General features: G+C 47.5%; 1 protein-coding gene across 1 annotated transcript in view; it reads right to left on the bottom strand.

Moving 5' to 3' along the window:
- RMND5A (required for meiotic nuclear division 5 homolog A) overlaps window positions 1-18,982 on the bottom strand; it is a 73,721-nt gene that overhangs the window by 9,861 nt on the left and 44,878 nt on the right. Inside the window, exons 5-6 of the mRNA XM_020969459.2 lie at window positions 2,612-2,778; window positions 11-176 (exon numbers count right to left, since the gene is read on the bottom strand). Of these exons, the coding sequence (XP_020825118.1) occupies window positions 11-176; window positions 2,612-2,778 (333 nt within the window). The remainder of the gene's footprint in view (window positions 1-10; window positions 177-2,611; window positions 2,779-18,982) is intronic.

Genomic DNA, 18,982 nt, shown 5'->3' with positions numbered 1-18,982 from the left:
CGGGCCATACCTGACACTGAGCGGCGACTCCACCGACAGTCCCAAAAGGGTGCAGGCGTCCCGAGTGAAGATGTCGCAGATGTCTGCCCACTGGTTAGCATCAAGAAGGTGAACATAAGGCGAGTTCTCGATGCCCTGCCTCAGATACACGAGGCTCCCCATCAAGACTTGAATATCTGAAGGAGAAAAGTAAAGTCAGCAGCAGTAAGGCTGGAACGGAAATGTTAACTCCATGATGGGTTTAAGCTTGCTTCCTTCACGTATGGGAAGAGGAGAGAGACAAAAAACAAACTTTCTAATCAATGTGTTCTGAAATTGTGCAATCATTCTTTTAAAAAAACAATGCTGATCGGGGCAGCTAGGTAGTGCAGTGGATAGAGCACTGGCCTGGGAGTCAGGAGGGACCCGAGTTCAAATCCAGTCTCAGACACCCAACACTTACTGGCTGTGGGACCCTGGGGCAAATCACTTAACCCACTGCCTTACATGAACGAACGAATGAACGAATGAATGAATGAATGAATGAATGAATGAACGAATGATAGTGCAGCTCTTGCTTAGTCCTCCCTCCTTTTCCTATGAAAAAAACAATTTCCATGTGATTCCATGGGCGTGGAACAGAGAAGAAAAGAAAGGCTTTATTTACACACGCAACGTGCACATCACTGGACGGAATAATTACGTTTGCATTAATTCAGACTGGCGGTTAGCAAAGCTGGCTCTGGGGGCAGACTTGGCTAGCGGCTCCCAAACTGCAGTCCGGACTGTCAGGACCGCCAGATCCCCATACCCACTCCCCCGACCACCGACTCTGCCTGAGTAGAAAGGGCCAAATGGAGCAGGAAGAGCCGCCACCAGGGGACACGCACCTGACTGCCTCAACGGTCCAATACACACTAACAGGGTAACTCAAAAAGACTTCCAACCTGTGTGTTCATGGTTTTTTAGAAGCCACGGATATTTAACCTTTTTGCCTATGGTCCAATCTCAGGGATTTAAAATTTGGTCACCCAGATCTCTCTGACACACCCAAAGTGTCATCTTTGTCAGTCAACAAGCATTTATTAAAAGCTGGCTATGTGCCAGGCATCACGTTGAGCACCAGGGATATAAAGAAAGGCCAAAACACAGTCCCTCCTCACATGATTTTTTTTTGGGGGGGTGCAAACAATGATATGCATGCAAGACATGCACAGTGTAAACTGGAGATAATCTCAGAGGGAAGGCCCTGGCATTACAGGGGGAGAGGGAAGGAGCAGGAAAGGCTTCTTGTGGTCAACGGAATCTGAACCGAGTCTCAAAGGAAGCCACGAGGCAGAGGAGAAAAGGGCCAGGGAACGAAAAGGTGCAGAGTCAAAGGCAGAGACGGAGGAGAGGAACGGCAGTGAGGCAAGTACTGCAGGATGCATGGAGGAGCGTGAAGCATGTGAATCCTACAAAGGAGCCATTCGAAGCAGCTGACGAGGGGAACGGTGTGGCCAGAGCTGGGCCTCACTCAGGAAGGGCACTCTGGCAGCCGAGCACGGACGGAGCAGACGACACCCCTCCTCCGGTCCCCCAGCAGGCGGCTGCAATAGCCCAGGCATGAGGTCCGCACCAGTGTAGTGACAGGGTCCGAGGGGATGGCGGTGGCATGGACGCAGAAGCAACGGCCTGAATGTGGGAGGACAGCGGTATGTATCCTCAACAGTGAGAGGAATACTGGAAAGACAGGAGGGTTTGGGCAGGCAGAGATTTCTGTTTTGGGCATGCTGAATTCAAGAAGTCCAACAGGTGTTTGGTGATAGAGGACTCTAGATCAGGAGAGAGCCTAGGTTACACAGATACACAGATCTTGGGCATCACCTGCATAAAGATAACGGAACCCTAATGAGATCACCACGGTGACACAGTAAAGAGGGAGAAAGAGGGCAGGAGTGAACCGAAAGGTAGGAGTGAGCCCACCTTTAGTGGGCATGATCTACATGAAGATTAAGCAAAGAGGGGAGAGGTCAAAAGAGTATGCAGGGAAAGGCTGCAGAGGTCAAGAAGGAAGAGGCATGAGAAAAGACCACTAGACGTGGCAAGGAAGAGGTCATGGCACCTCGGGAGACAGCAGTCTCCGTTGAATTATGAGGTCAGAGGCTTAGAAAACAGTGAGATGATCATTACAGGGTGTCAACAGTGGACAGCTTTGTCAAGGAGTCTTGGCCACAAAGGAAGGACAGAGAGAGGCTAGGAAGCACTGATCATAGGATATATCTAAGAACACGGACAACAAGAGCACGGGGCAGCAGAGAAGTATGCAGCAGCCAGAGAAGAGAGATGACAGAGAGCGCAATGGCCTGGAGAAGTGGAGCGAATGTCACTGGCAAGAAGATGGGCCAGCTTCTTCCTGTGAGACCTGGACGAAAGAAGCAGCAGCAGCAGAGAGCCAAGCAATGGGATGTAAGGAGGGAGGAAAGGAAGTTCTGGCAAGACAAGGCCTCAATTTCTTTAGTGATGTATGAAATGCTGCTGCTTTGCTTTATTATCCAATGACTCAGGATGTCTAAACCAGTTTCCAAGGAAGCCCCTGTCTTGCCCAGACCCACCACGTTTCCACACACTCGGGACATATGGGGCCACTTACCTTTCTGATGGTTTAGGGCAAATGGCTGGAAGTTTTTCGCATACTGCAAGGCTTCCCGCTGGTTTGCAGTTCCACCCATTAATAAGCTAATGAAATACAATCTGTGCAGCTTGAACTCCAAGGAGCTGTTCTGGGCCATGAGCATTTCCCGATTTGATACTGCCCATCTAGAGACAGAGGAAAGAAAAGCTGTCATTAAGTGACACGCAGAGCAACCTGGTAACAGCACGTCACTGCCAGATTTCTGAAGGCGCCCTGCCACCTAGTGGGGTGTCTGTAGTGATGCCAACTCCTGGAATGGCTTTCTTAGCTTGACTCTGAAGAAGGTGGTGGCTACTCAAAACCAAACCCAGAAAAACAGAACCAGCGCACAATCAAGGCAGCTTTGGCCTTCCTAAGTACAAGGTGAGACTTCCCAAGCCAACCCCGCATCCTGCTGCTGATAACATGCAGGAGGACCCCAGCACATGAAGCCCCACCCCGGGTATCTTGACTCAGAAGATTCACTGAGCAGCAGGGCATTAAAAGGACCTGATAGGCCTATGAAAGCTGAACCACGTCCAGACCTGCTCCCATTTTTCCACCGCCAGTCTGCTCACAAATGATAGGAAGGATGCCAAATCGTGAAGGCTGACCATGCTTGAAAACACATCATTCAAGACAGAGACAACTTCACCTTCATTTTACGGAGACTTGGTAGAACAAATGGGCAATTACGGGTGCCTGGCGCATGGCAGGCATTTAATAAGTGCTCCCTGGCTGAATGTACTGAACCACGTTTCCACCCACGGCCCAAACACTTTCAGGTTCCTATAGACATCCATGTAAAATGAGGGGGTCTTAAGATCCAGACCCAGGAATCTCTGCCATCTGCATGGGGACCAGGGCAGGGCGAAGGGGAGAAGGAGATGGTGTGAGAAGAGAGAGGGCCAGCGACTGCAAGGTAACAGAAACAACCTTGCTCTGGAGCTGGTGCCTCGGCTCCTGTACACACATCCCTACGTGTGTATGTGAACGAAGAAATACCGCTTTTATCAAGCCCTTCTTAGGTAGAAAGTACCATGCTACAAGGTGGGGATGCCCCAGAGAAGTCAGCCGGTCTCTGCTCCCCAAGGCTCTCATGTTCAGCTGCCATTCAGATGACCAGTCCCACCGTCTTTAGGGTACAGCGGCAAAGCCAATGGAAATGCCTCTTCTTCATGGTGACGTCTGCTAATAAAATCCCCTCGGTTTCAGGTGCTGACCCAGCAGACGTGCTCAGGTTTGGGGGTGCTGCCCCCACAGGGTTCCTCCATCCTCCTGGCCACCCACCAGCTCATAGGTCAGCAGGCATTGCTATGAGGAAGGAGGGCCTGCCTCTCTACAACAGTTTTTGCTCTCAATGAAGGCTGCTGGCTAGGCCGAAAGCAGGTCCAGGGCCATTCCCAAAACTCTGTTGTCCCTAATGGGTCCTGAGCCGTCCCCATCAGAGACAGAGGGGAGCTGATAGTCCAGTGACACATGCCGCCTCCTGTCTCTGCCTCAGGAGGCCGCCTGCCCGCTGCAGAGCAGTAAGCTGGCAGTATATGTTGTCTCTCGGCTAGCCTGTAAGCAGGAACTATTTTCACTTCTGCCTCTGAATTGCACGGTGCCTAGTACAGTGCCTGGTATGCAGAGGGCACTGAACAAATGTTTGTTAAATGAGCGAGCTCAAATCTTGTCTCTGCTTCATCCTCCCGAGTGAAATGGGCAGACGCAGCGTATCTTCTTACCCCTAAAACAAGGGGGTTGCTCTAGACGAACCTCTAGGTCTCTCCCGACTCTGTATGCCCTATGTTATGCTCAAGCATGCCAAGCAGCAGAGGCCAGCAGTCTGGTGGGCGGGGCACGCTCACTAGACACAGGGGCAGACCACAGTAGGTGCCAACAAATACCACAATTATGGGGAACAGATGAAGAGAACCTACATACATATGTCAAGTGTTTGCCAAACCTTCAAGTGCCACATAAATGCTGGCCAAGTAGAACTGCAGTCAGGAAGACCCGAGTTCAAATCCAGCCTCAAATACTTTCTAGCTGTGTGACGACCCTGGACAAGTCATTTAACCTTTGTCTGCCTCAGTTTCCTGAGGAGGATGACAGAGTAGAGAAGAAAAGTCAGGACAGAAACACGCCCAGGAGAGAAGGGACTGATCACAGAATCATAGCTTTAGGACTGGAAGGACTGGACCTGGCAGGTCATCTGACAGCGATGAGAATCTGAGGCCCAGGGATGACCCTGGCGACTTATAAAGTGGCCTTTGAATGGATGGTGAGTGGAAGGGGGTGGGAGCACTCGGTGGCTCAGACACCAGACAAGGGCAGTCAGGGCGAGGGGGGGGGGGGGCAGCGCGGAGCCAAGATCCCCATTCAGACCACAAGCCTGCGACAGGAGCAGGCAGGCCCGGCCAGGGAGCCGGGGGCAAAGCTCAGAGAGGTGGGCGGAGAGGCAGCACGCACAAGGCCACCGGGCTGCAGCTGGGAGAATGGATCACCGCCCAGCCCGGCCCCACCTGCTCCACCTGCATGAGGATGGCCAGGACCCGGACTTGCAGAAATCCAGTAAAACTCTGACAAACAAAGCCAAACCTTCTCGTCCTACACACTGAACGTGATGGGGAGAGAGCCCCTGGCCTCGGACACAGGCGTGGGGATTCCCGGTAAGCTTCCAAAGGCCTCAGCTGCGCCCGGCAGTGGCAGCAAGCCGCTCCAAAAGCACATAACGAGTAGGTGGTTATTAATTCTGAGTGGGAGGGGACAGGAGAGGACAGTCTTAGGTAACCTCAGGTAACCCGAACCGTCGGCCATGACACAGCCCTGGAGAGAAGCAGAAGCGGACCAAACAGCCCCAGGAGCCTCCGACGCGGCCCCACTAACTACACGAGAAGCAGTGGGGGGAAGACTCAAACCAGGGAAGAGCCCAGCTGCCTGATTAACTGAACGCACGGGCAACAGTGGCCTTGGTTTACCAAACAGGACGCTCACCGGGGGGGCAAGGGAAAAACGTTCTTGTCCACACCTCTATAGCTGAAGATCACTCATTCTTAGAGGCTTTCTTTGGATGGAAAGAGCAGCAGACTTGGCATCAGAGGGCCCAGGCCTGACCTCCAGCTCTGCCATTCACCCAGTGACCTTGAGCCACACTCTGCCTCATCTGTCTGGGCCTCAGTTTCCCCATCTATTAAAGGGGGGTGGTGGCTGAGATGGCTTTTAAGATCCCTTTCGGCTCTAATGGTCTGAGAGTCGCCATTCCAAATGATTCTCCTTATAGTAATACAGCTATAGACGAAAGGGACTAAGAGTTAAGACCAAATATATACTGACCCCGCGACTATCCTGGAAGTTGTCCTACCCTACTCCCTCCACAGAACCCTGGCATTTAGAGCTGAAAAGGACTGAGACGCCAGTCCAACCTCTGTAATATTAGTTGCAGTAGTGGATAGAGTGTTGGGCCTGGAGTCAGAAAGATCAAATTCAAATCCAGCCTTGTGTGACCTCAAGAAAGCCACTGTACTTCTACCTCAGTTTCCTCAACTGTAAAATGAAGAGTATAGCACCCACCTCCTGGGGCGGCTGTGAGGATCAAATAAGCACATAGGCAGAACTACAAAACCTTAATTTTAATTTAATATGGTTCTTCTCCTAACCCCTCCTCCAGCTAATGGGGGTTTCAGAATATAGATTTTACTGTAATCAGCAGCCCCAAACCCCAAAGAGATGACAGACCCCTCCGCACCAGAAGGCAAACCAACCAGCTCTGGGTCAGGGCACTTGCCCAAAGCTGCCTCAGAGCCAGAAAATGGCCTTTGGGAGGTCGGTGCTATCAACATATCAGCTTTGCTCACACTACTTCATTCTTCCAACACACGCTTCCCCCAAAGAGAGAAAGACACACCACATGTTTAGGTGACCAAGTGCGAGGCAACTCACAAGCTACACAGACACGTAAGGATCAATCATCACAATTTCCAAAGATCCCCAAACAGGGCACCACTAGCTCTCTACTCCCCACCCTCCAAGGACGAGCTCACATTCACCTGTTCTCTCTCCTCAAGTGCCCCATTCAGACAGCTATTTCATCTCCTCTCAATTATAAGAGGGAGTTTTTTCCAACACTGAAACCAACAGAAGGTGCAGTGACCAGGGTCTGGTCCTCCTCAGCTGTCAGGGCCCCAGGCACGGGGCTGTCCTTCAAACTCTCACCACCCGTCACAGGCATCACCCATCAGTGGGCGTTCTGGAGACACTGCCACCTCCCTGCCTATCCTTCTGGGTCTCACAGCAGCTGAATGTCTTTCTCCCCTAGCCCTGTCTCTCAGAGGGGAGTGCAGAGCAGTATTTTCAATCAGATCAAAGAACAAGCAGCCCATGTGTACTTGGAAAATACCTCTTTTCAGATCCATGTGTACAAAAATATTCATAGCAGCTCTTTTTGTGGTGGCCGAGAAATGGAAATTGAGGGGATGCCCATCAGCCAGGGAATGGCTGAACAAGCTGTGATATATCGATGTAATGGAATACTATCGTTCCATAAGAAATGATGAGCAGGCAGATTTCAGAAAAATCTGGACAGACTTCTTTGGACTGATGCTGAGTGACGTGAGCAGAACCAGAAGAACATTGTACACGGTAACAGCTACACTGTGTGATGACTAACTTTGACAGACCTGACCCTTCTCAGCAATGCAAGGATCTAAGACATCTCCAAAAGTCTCATCCAGAGAAATAACTATGGAGTTTGGATGTAGATCAAAGCATATTATTTGTTCTTTTTATTTCTTCTATTTTGTTTTGTTTCCTTTTTCTTGTGGTTCCTCCTATTGGTTCTAATTCTTCTTTACAACATGACGAATGTGAAAATATGTTTAACAAGAATGTGAGTGTAGAGCCTATATCAGATTGCACACAGTCTTGGAGAAGGGAGAGGAGAGGATGGGGAGAAAAATATAGAATTAAAAATCTTATGGAAGTGAATGTTGAAAACTAAAAATTACTTAATTTTAAAAAATAAAATAGCTTCTTTTCCCTGTCCATGCTGTTTCCTTCAAGTCACTATGTATAAAGACATCTGTATGCAACTTTGATTACAATTAATCCAAGAAGGTTGATCTCAACCTCTCTAGCCCAAGAGACTGCTGCTGCATCAAACAGCAGGGAGAGCTAACATCTTAAGTTCAGGACCCTGGCCCTCCTACCTGGAAGAAGGGAAGGCTTTCATGCAGTCCTCTCCCCACTCCCTATCCCACATACAACCACAGTCACTGGTCAGAGCAGGGAGGAGAGGACTCTTTCCTGCCTGATAACCAGCTCTTATTCTTTTCAGATTACACATTCTCATCAATCTCAGACAAGCCCGAAGGAAGTCCCAGCCCCAGAAGGTAATCCCAAAGGAGCAGAGAGAGCAAAGGCTGCCACAATGGGAGCACCATTTTCCTAATTTGTCTCCTGTTGGTCAAGATCAGTCCTATATGAAATCATCACATCTGCTCTCTCCCATACTCCCGCTGGTATTCACCGGGCTCCAGGCACACTCTTAAGTCATGCCCTCCTTGGGAGCCTAGTACCAGATGCACACAGGTACTACAGAGACAAGAACACACCCCCCTCCTGCTATGACACTGCATCGAGAGAGATGGAAAGCCATTCCTGACTGGCTGAAACTGATGGTATGACTGAAAAACTGACTCGCTGGGCCAGAATCAATGAATACCGAAGATGACACACAGCGCACAACCAATTCACTGTTTCTGAAGAGTGTGTAAAATAGCCAGGATCCGTTTAATTCCCCATTATTTCTGTCCCTTCTTCAAAGCTACTGTGCATGTGTTGATACCCAATAGCCCCTATGGAGAATGATGTAAATTAGGACGTTTGATGGTAATCAGTTATGAGTACTAAAATCCAAACTAACAACGAAAACAAAACTTCCTGAATACGATTCAAACACCAAATCCAAGTGTGACAGAGGCACCTCCTTTACCTCTGACAATCCTGAAGGGCAGTGTGAGGTCACCAACCTGCCAAACAGCAGACGAGGACAGGGCCTCCCTGGATGACCACTCCACCCGGCTCCAGGCACCCTCTCTGGCTCTCTCCCTTCCCACTCCTAGCCTCTCCTGCTCTCCAGCTGTGACACCCTGGGACCGCTCCATCTCTGGGCTGAGCCCTTAGGGGAAACGATTACCTACTTGAACTCATTCCTCAATGCATAACATGCTCTCCCCCACCCAACGATTCTGAACCCCAGCTGTCTGGTTCAAACCTCATTCTCAGTGCCCCTGTGACTGCTCCCTTATTCCCATAGCTCTCAAACCAACCCCACCAATATCCCACTTTAAAGCTACCCAGCACACCTGCTGTGCTCTCTGGAATGCAGGCTCCAAGGGTAACAAAATAACTGGTGTCTTAAACCTTCTTTTGTCACTCCCTCCATTTTCTGGCTCTCACTGACAGCCGGCTTCCTCCTGCCGCCCAAGCTTCACTGGCCACACTTCCCAGCACTGGTACTGCTCTGGCTCACAGCCCTCCTCCACCCCACCCCAAGTCACTGGTGAGCTGGGCAGCTAGAAGACTCATGGTCCCACCAACCCCTTTACTTCCACCACTCAGCAATCTCTCCTCCTTTGAAGTTCATTCAATCCATTATTTATCGCCCAACCAAGAAGCTACCGACCCTAGGACACTCTCCTTCCTTCCTCAATGAGATCAGTGCACAGCTCACATTCCACAGTTCAACTCTTGCCCGCAAACCAGGGACCATCAACACACATGCACTCCCTCAATACCCTAACCTCCCGGTTCCTTAACTTAATCCTCATTTCCAACGACTTCCCACCCTACCACTACTGTACACAGAGATGGTGGGCGGGTGACCCTGCCACCATCCATAAACATGCCATCTTCAAGATGCACAATCTCTGAAATTCCTTTGTCTGATCACAAGCCATCATTCCACCTCTACTTCTGCCTTGCAACCCCAAAACTTGCTCTTCATCCTCAATGAAACTTTCAGCCCCTCCTCCCCTTGGGTCTTTCCCAGGCCCTCCATCCCTGCACTGGCCTTCTCCCTTGATGCCTTTGTGAATCACTTCAGCTCTGCCCTCTTATCCTATTGAAGACCTTGCCTGGCCAAGGCTCAGTCTTGAATTACTCCGACCACCCCAATGCCTCTGCTCCTACTCACGTGCTGCTGATGAAGGTGGAGAAAATTACAAAAAGTGATGACTGGGTCCACTGCAGATTTATGTTACAAAATCTCAATGGGGCCCTCACCACAGCAAGGCAATCATTCTATACCTCCCTGGCTGATTCTCTCCTACTTCTCACAGGGGCTCCTCCTCCCCGACCCTCTCAGCTGAGAACCTTGCCTTGTGGTCATTCACGGAGAATCCCCTTGTCGACCATCACACAGATGCCTTCGGTCTCCCTCTCCTCCTCCATCATCTCACAGAGGTGGCCCTTCTCGCTGCCAAGGCCAGCGCTGTGCATGCACAAGTGATCCCACTCCCTCTCACCTGCCTCACTATTCTCCAACCTCTCCCTATAAGCACATCCACTCCTCCTCCACACCCAAAACCACTCCTTGATTCGATCGTGCCTCTTGGCTGCCATCTAGTATTCCTCCTTTTTTATGACTGTGCTCTTTGAGAAGGACATGCACAATGAGCACCTTTACTTTTTCCCTCTCCCTCTCTTCATTTTCTGCAGTTGAGCTTCCAATATCATTCAACCGGATCTGTTCTCTCCAAGGTACCAGATCTAATGGTCGTGTCCTCCTTGCTTGACCTCTCTGCAGCTTCTGGCACTATCCATCGCCCTCTTCTCCTGAAGCGGCTCTCCTCTCTAGGTCTTCGTGACAACACTGCTTGTCCTCCTCCCTGTCTGACCACTCCTCAGTTTGTTTTTTGGATCTTCATCCAAGTCATTCCCGATGACAGACAAAGTATCCCGAGGCTCTTCCTGGGCCCTCTTCTCTTTTCCTATAGATTATTTCCCTTGCTGATCTCCTCAGCTCCCATGGCTTCAATGATCATCTCTAGGCAGAAAAAGGTCTGATCTTATCTGTCCAGATCTAACCTCTTTCCAGACCTCTAGTTTCATAGCTCCAACCAGCAATTCAACATCTTTAACTAGAAGTCTTGAGGGTATCTTAAACAACACATTCAAAGATGAACTCGTCAGTCTTACCCCACAAAGTCTTCCTCCTTTCCCCCTGCCTATTCCTGCCAAGGGCACCCCGGCTCACAACCCTCACTGTCTCACCCCCATAGCCAATCTGTTGCCATTACCCTACTGGCATCTCTCAGAAGTGCCCCCTCTGACACTCTGGCGCAGGACTTACTACAATGGTCGGTCTCTCTGCCTCAACTTTCTCTACGCTTCTGCTCAAATGTCAAAGAGATCTTCCTAAAGCACAGGCCTGACCATGTCCATCTCTCCTGTTCATCTCATTCCATTCCAGTGGCTCCCTATTGCTTCCAGGATCAAATATAAAATCCTAGTTGGTTTTTAGAGCCCTTCATAATGTGCCCTTCTGTGATACGGTGACACCAACTTCCATCTCTCAAATCCAGGTTTGGATTTTACCCACCCATGCCCAGAACTTGCCACCTCACCTCCTCATCTTCACCTCCCACCTGGCATGTCTCACCTCACGCACACATTCTACATAAAGGCTTTCACCTCACCGCCCTCCTCTGATGCCGCTCCAACGAGCCTGTCCATATCCTATTGATACACAGGGCTTTGCATGCCCTGTTGACCATAGCTCATGAGCTCACGAGCAAGGATGTCCTTGGTCTTTCTTTGTATGCCCAGCCCTCAGCACAGTGCCTGGCACAGAGCAGGGAGAGCTAAGTGCTGAAATGCCATTAAATGTGCAGTGACATCTCCCTGAAAACATGACCTCCAAAGGCCCACGTATCTGGCACTATCAGTAATCAGTGTTTCATACAAGGCTGGTGCTCTCCCTTCCTCAAGTCACTTCACATTATTCCAGTCTGTGGCCATGTTACACTTCCCCCTCAGAAGGCACGGTGCCGGGCACTCGCTCCAGGCAAGAAATGGGACCTATTCCACCAGCGGTCACTGACAGGTCTCCCAACTCCTGGGTGCACTGGCAAGATGTTCAAACGACTCAGTCACGTGGCCAGCAGCTGTCAGAAAGGACTGGAACCGGCCCCAAGACCAGCTCTCTATCCACCAAGCCACTCTGCTGCCTGGAGCAAAAGAAAACTCCTCAATAGAGTGTAAACTCCTTAAAGGTAAGGGCTATTTTATGTTTTCCTTTGCGTCCACAAGCAGGCAGTGAGTCTGCCGACATTCACTGTGCCCACTCTGGCTGTCGATCGATGTTTATGAAGCACCCACCATGTGCCAGGCAGCACACTAAGCTGAGAGAACACAAAGAGAAGCCTGCTGTCGGGTGTCTCTCACACTCAGCTACGTCCTGTTAATGTCAACAGAAAGAGGAGCTGAAGGATGCTAACAAAGAGAACGGTAAGACCTTCTTGCCAGGCACGAGTGTGAAGAATGGGACACACAGTTTGGGACCCAACCAGTAGGGAGCTTGTCTCGCTTGGCTGTGCCTATCTGTTACAAGGGTTTTGGTTTTCTTTTCTTTTTCTTTCAGTGGGGGATGGGAGGCGGGTGCATTGGGGAAAGAAGAAAAAAAATGCTTGATAATTTAAAAGAATAAAATTTACTTTAAAAAACCTTGCCAATATAATGTGCTTGTGAACCACTTCAAGCCAGCTACCTTTGTTATGAGTCTGGAGCACAATGACCTTTATGAACAGATGAGTTACTTTAACAGTTAATTTTAGATGATCCTACTAAGCTGTCAGTCCCATAATTCTAATCTCATCCTAATCTTCAGCACTCCACTGATCTTGTTAGCCTTGGTGAATAATTCTTTAGTCTCCCTTATTTGCTATAAAAAGATTTGTAATTGCAGTGATATCACCTTACATTAACACTGATCTCAGAAATTACATAATTAAACAAAAAGAAAAAGAAAAAGAAAAAACTAAAACTCAAGTCACCTGAACTGAAAAATTACATTTTCCAGCTACTCAAGGCTAAGGGAAAGGCCTTTCACATCTGAAAAGTGTTTAAACCAAGAGACTGATGAGAAAGAAGAAGAAATGGGATCCTTCTACCCTTCCCGTCTCTCAGTCCTGCTGAAGCCAGCAATACTCCAGCAGTTCCTGGCCATGTGGGAAATCTTTCTAAAACTGGAAAGGACATCAGAATTCACCATCTGCCAGGTACCCAGGAGACAGCAAATGATGTGCCCTGCTCACCTTGCTTTCTAATTTTACACTTGCAGCACACACTGATAAGCTGGAGTGGGCAGAAGGCAATAAGATGGCGAAGGGAGCACCTGGAGTCCGCGTCCTACGAAGATCAGACCTAATGGGGGAACACTCCAGGGTTACTGGAATATCTGAAGAGCTATCTATGGTGGGGAGAAGGGCTTTGCTGCCTTCCTTTTGCCTCCAGAGGGCGGGCCCAGGACCAAGAGGCAGCACTGGATGCTGGGGAAAACGTGCCACCCAGCGAGCTGCTCCCAGGGGTGCTGGTCACCTGGAGAGGCCACAGGAGGGATTCCTCCAGCACGTGGCCAAGGCACCCCCGACTCTTAACGGCCCGGATTTCTCTGCAAATGCTTCATGAGCACCACTGCCACACCCAACACTTTTCTCCAGACTCTAACAAGACAAAAATGGCGACAAAAGCCATTTTACAACTTGGGCAACCCGACCAGAATGAATAGCTGGCACTAAAAACGCCAGGGAGAGAACAATGGAAGAGCCCCTTGCTGCACTGCAGAGGAACCTCTGGGGAATGGGCAGCAGCTCCAAGGGGCATTCATCTGGACCCAGCTGTGGATTTCAATGAGACAAGAACATGAGTTAACAAGAATTCTTTTTTCTCCTGTCACTTAAAAATTTATTTAAATGAGATGAGGATAGTTTTTTCCAAGTTCTAAAAAAAAATATTATGAACTTTTATCAAATATTAATATTTCCATGTACAAAGGATGGAAAAAGATCGTATGAAACCACTGTGAACCATTTTGAGCCGCACCCCCTATCACCTGAGAAAAGCCTAAAACCCGGACAGGCCAATCAGACATTTTGGCCCACTCTGAGCTTAAACTACCAGAATGTCTTGCATGCTCTGACATAAGACATGCTTTCTTCGTTCTCTGATTAAATCCAAAATGCCCCTTCCTGTGTCAGCAACTATAAGGCCTGACGGAGCTGATCAGGAGCATTCTTCTGTTTATGACCATCCAGGGCAAGAGGCCTCGAACCCCGGACACTACCTTGAATAATGGAACTTTTCTTATCTTGGTATTTTATGGACACATGTTATGCTATATATATATATTGTCATGTTAATGATAAAAGAAACAGATATCTTGGGATCTATAATTTCAATTGACACTATGACACTTATCTTATTGTATTTACAATCTATCCTACTATATGAAGACTCTGATTTTGGTTGACACAGGCATCCTGAGTTGGGAATGCTCTAAGCCTATAAAGATTCTCCTTCAGCTTGTTTACCTCTGAGTTCAGAATCATTTTCTGACTCCATGCATGAATGATTCTCTGGCTTAATGAGAATAAATAAGCATATTAAATATAATAAATAACATAATTAATAATATATATATAATATATACGTTATAGTGACAGGTTACAGGCCCAAGCTGAGACCTTTGCCCCTTACCCCAAAAAGAATCTGGGTCCCATTTGTCTGCTGGTGCTAGAGCTTGAACTCCCCTCGAATCCTCCCACTTGATCAAGGAAGTCTCTATCCATCACCCAAGGGTATAATCCTCCCAAATGGCCCTTCATTACCCAAATGGCCCTTCACTACACATAGGCATAGGCCCAATCTCCCAGTTCTGTTACCCTTAATTTAGCCCAGCCCTCCATTGTCTGTTATCTCCTAAGGCCCCAGCCACTTCCCACCCTAGATCATATCTAGACCCCATTCTACTTCCTAGTGTTTCCATCCAGATCCTCCCTAGACCCCAGCCTCCTTGGCCAATCCTAGATCCCTCCCACAGGCTTTCTATATGTATACGGTCCAGCTGACCTCCATTAAGGTGCTCAGATTCCTTGCCTGCTTGTCTTTACAAGCCTTGCAAATGTTTGGATTCCTTAAGAGTCTGGCCAATTTCATGGATCTTTAATAAGCCTTGTCTTTGGCTGAAACAAGGCCTGGGTCAAATTCATCCGGGCGGGACCTGCTTATTGTGATTCTGGGGTCCCAGCACCCCTAAACCTCAACAATAGCACATGTACAGCCTGATCCTGCTTGTTCCTTGGTCAAACCTTTGGTAAGGGGGAACTCCATTCTGTCTGCTCATTGGACCAAACCTTGGGTAAACGGTTGACAACATCAAATTGAAAAGGGTGATACCTCTGGTCTATGTCCTCTCTTAACGTTCTCCTCTCTCTTATACAGATTTTAAATGTTCTGCTGACATCCCTTCCTTGTTTTTTTTTAGTATCGTTATCACTTCCATTTCTGCTTTCCCCAGTCCAAATCTGAGAACAATTCAAGAAAACCTGAGATCTACTCCAAGTAAATTAAAATGGCAAGAGGCAAATAACTACATAAAATGTTAAATTCGCATGCACACACACACACACACACACACACACACACACACACACTACATTTCCAAACTACACCTCCTACGAAATTTTAGGAAAAGTTTTAGACATTAAATTCACTCAATCAATCACCTCTGCTACTAAAAATGTATATGAGGAAGTTGGTGGGAGTAAGGTAGCACGACTGACAGGGCACTGGGTCTGGAGTCAGGAAGACCTGAGTTCAAATCTGCCTCAGACTCCTACTAGCTATGTGATCCTGAATAAGTCATTCAACCATTTGCCTCAGTTTCTTCAAATGTAAAATAAGGAAAATTATAGTTGTGACTATCAAATTAGATACTATTAATAAAGTACTTAGCATGATATCTGGGGCACACAGTAGGTGCCGCATAAATGCTCATTCTCTCCCCCTTCCTGAAGTTGTAGATAAATTGCAACTTTCATTCATTTCCTTAAAAGTCAGAAGGAACTATATCTTATACTAAGCAAAGAGAAGAATGAAATGACATGTGGAATTGAATGAACATTTAGATAATTAGAGCTCAGGACCTAACTGTATATTACCTCTTGAGGATGAGGTACAATAAAACGGTGTCTAACATGGCAGGCTGATCATGAAGCTCAACAACTGTGTTACTATGAGGCTAAAAAGCCAGGTCTCCAGAGAACAATCCAGCAGAAGAAATGCAATGGCTGTAGACAGACAGACCATTTCTTAAGAGCTTACTAAATACCCCAGGCTTGGTACCAAAGGTGAGGAATACAAGTACAAGTCTCTTACTCTCGGGAAACTTATATTCTAAAGGGGGAAGATAACACATAAATAAAGGGGAGGGAGGTAACTGTTGTTCATCTTTCCTTTTTTGGGGGGGGGCGCCGAGGCAATGGGGTTAAGTGACTTGCCCAGGGTCACACAGCTAGTAATTGTTGTGTGTCCGAGGCGGGATTTGAACTCAGGTCCTCCTGACTCCAGGCCAGTGCTCTATCCACTGCGCCACCTAGCTGCTGCTTCATCCTTCCTTCGTCAAGAGGACCGAGGACATCTCAGGGTGATGTGCTGACTTGAATATGAACTGGAAATGTGTGGAGCAGAGCAATGAAAAGTCATCAGCCTCACTTTCTCCGCCAGAGTCATGGGAAGTCCAGTAAGTGGGTCAAAGAGATGGCCCAGGATGCAGTGGGTGAGCATGGCATCTCTAAATTAACGTCTTTGGCAGATCTCAGCTTGTCTGAAGCCATGCCCATTCAAAGACTGAGAGCTGGATTAAGACAAAAAGATGACTCAATTTACCATCGCAAAGATGTCAATCTGGGAGGGGAAGAACCTCAGATTTTCTGGACAGAACAGAAAACAATTGTTATTTACACACATTCCAAGCCATCAAAACCTAAACAATGGGCTCCTGAATTGGAGCTATTATTGGCCATTCTAGGAAAGCCACAGTGTTTTGGTTATTAACGCGGAGTCAAGTAGTTCCATTTAAAATACAATGGGCATTAAAAGCCTCTCTTTCCAGGGCTATATTTCAAGAAGTCAAAAGTAAAAATCACTCAGGACAGAAAGTAAATTGTCCCAGTTTTTAAAAAAAAAAAAAAGGAAGGAGGAGGAAGGAAGAGATGGGAGGAGACAGAGGAGGAGACAAGAAACAGCAGAGCTCCCCACTTTCTGCTCAAACTGGGCTTGTAGTAGAACAGTGATTACTACTCTCAGATATGGTGAAAGCTTAATATATCATCACTAATGTTTATACAGTGCTTACTACGTGCCAGACTTACTATGCGCTCATTATTATCATCTCATTTGATTCTCACAACAACCCTGGCAGGGAAGTACTATATCATTTCACACGTTGAGGAAACCAAAGTAAACAGGTTAAGTGACTGGCCCAGGGTTCACTCAGTCACTGTCTGAGGCCACATCTGAACTGAGGGAGGTCTTGCTGACTCCAGGCCAAGCACTCCAGACACTCTGGTGCCACCTGAGGGGCCAGGCTGGTTCCAGAGTCCAAGGTTTCAGTGGGATGGAGGTGAGGATGCCAGCAGATGTGGAAAGGCAGGGTGGGGAAGTGGGAACACGAATACAGTGGAGGCCTGGAGGTCGAGCTCTAAGGGGCAGCATGCTGCTAAACATTGCAGGTATACTCTACAGCCATGATACTGTGCGGTCTGAGAGGTTGAGACCCACCATTCTTTAAGTCAAGGTGGCAAAGTTTTATTGTTACGCTTTTCAGTGGGCAAGGATTCTTAAGGAACCTGCGACCTTAGAGGGGTACAGTTAAAGTTTATATAGGATAAAATATAATAAAACACGTGTCAAATATGCTAACTAGGGGATTCAGGGTGGGATTAGGGAGTGGTTAAGGAGTGGTCAGTTCTTAAAAGAACATGCACTTCTCATACCTACTGTGCAGGTATTTTACCCAGAGTCACTAGGAAAAGCCTACAAGGGGGCCACACGGAGGTGTGATTTTAGGCCTGCTACATCACTAAGTTAACTAGAGTTCAGGGACAACTGAGAGTTGTCCAGTCTGCCACCAGTCAATGTCTTGTTTGACAAGATAGATGTAGGGAGTATACATATGTCTTAGGTCTAGAATACAGATAATGAGAAGTCCAGGATGTAGATAATGAGGAAGGGTGGTAGTATAGATAGTCCGGTGGGTAAGAATATCTTTATGACCCAATGCAAAGCCAGTTTAAACTAATAAATCCTTCAGGTGCTGTTTGTAACTGCATCAGGGAAAGAGATAAGGGTCTTGCTGGGGCCCACTCATGAGTAATTGCTAGGCACAGTGTCCTTGGGCTGGGAGAAACTGCCAGAGACAGTGTTTCCGAGGCTAGGGAGAAATTGGGGTCTAAGCACAAGCACCCAAGCACCCCAACAATATCAAACTCAAGTAGAAACAGGGGGCACTAAACTAACACATAAGGTTTCCGGTGGGCTTCATATTAACTTAGAAAATCACCTGTTAACATCATCTAGGTTCTACTGTATTTTTATTTATTTTGTTAAATATTTCCAAATTATATTTTAATCTGGTTCCCCAGTATGGGAGTATCTGACACCTCTGCTTTATACAACTCAATAAAACAGTAACAAAATTCATTTGGAAAAAACAAAAAATGTGGAATTATCAAGGGAAAAGGTGAAAAAGTAGGGAAGTAGGGACAAGGGGGACAAGTGCTTACAGACCTCAAACTATATTATAAAGCAGCAGGCATCAAAACCACAGACTGGTTAAAAAAGAGAGGTACAAACTAAACAAGGAAAAATCACAAACAATGGAACTCAATAACCCAGTATTTGATAAACTAGAAAACATAAATTACTTAAGAAAGAATTCTCTACTTGATAAAAAACTGCTGGGAAAACTAGAAAACATTCTCGCAGAAATCAGGCTTTGACCAGCAACCTTACACCATATTCCACAACACAAAGCTACATGACCTCAATATTAAAGCTCATACTATCATAAAATTGGAAGAGAAGTAGATCACGTATCATTCATTTTGTTAAATATTTTCCAGCTCCATTTTAACCTGGTTCAGCAGCACTCAGGAATTTTGAGGTTAAGTCAGATACCTCTAGTGACAGGAAGCCTCCAATCAGAAAAATAGGCAGGCAAATCACAGAGAAACATCAAGTGAAGATCTGGAGAGCCCCACGCTGTGCAGATGCCCACAACGTCTGGGGTTTTCCTTAAAGACT

The sequence above is a fragment of the Phascolarctos cinereus genome, unplaced genomic scaffold, assembly GCF_003287225.1.
Source record: "Phascolarctos cinereus isolate Bilbo 61053 unplaced genomic scaffold, phaCin_HiC Scaffold_2;HRSCAF=192, whole genome shotgun sequence".
In the NCBI taxonomy this organism is placed as follows: domain Eukaryota; kingdom Metazoa; phylum Chordata; class Mammalia; order Diprotodontia; family Phascolarctidae; genus Phascolarctos; species Phascolarctos cinereus.
The sequence above is the reverse complement of the archived record's forward strand: the minus strand, read 5'-3'. Positions and strand labels throughout refer to the sequence as shown.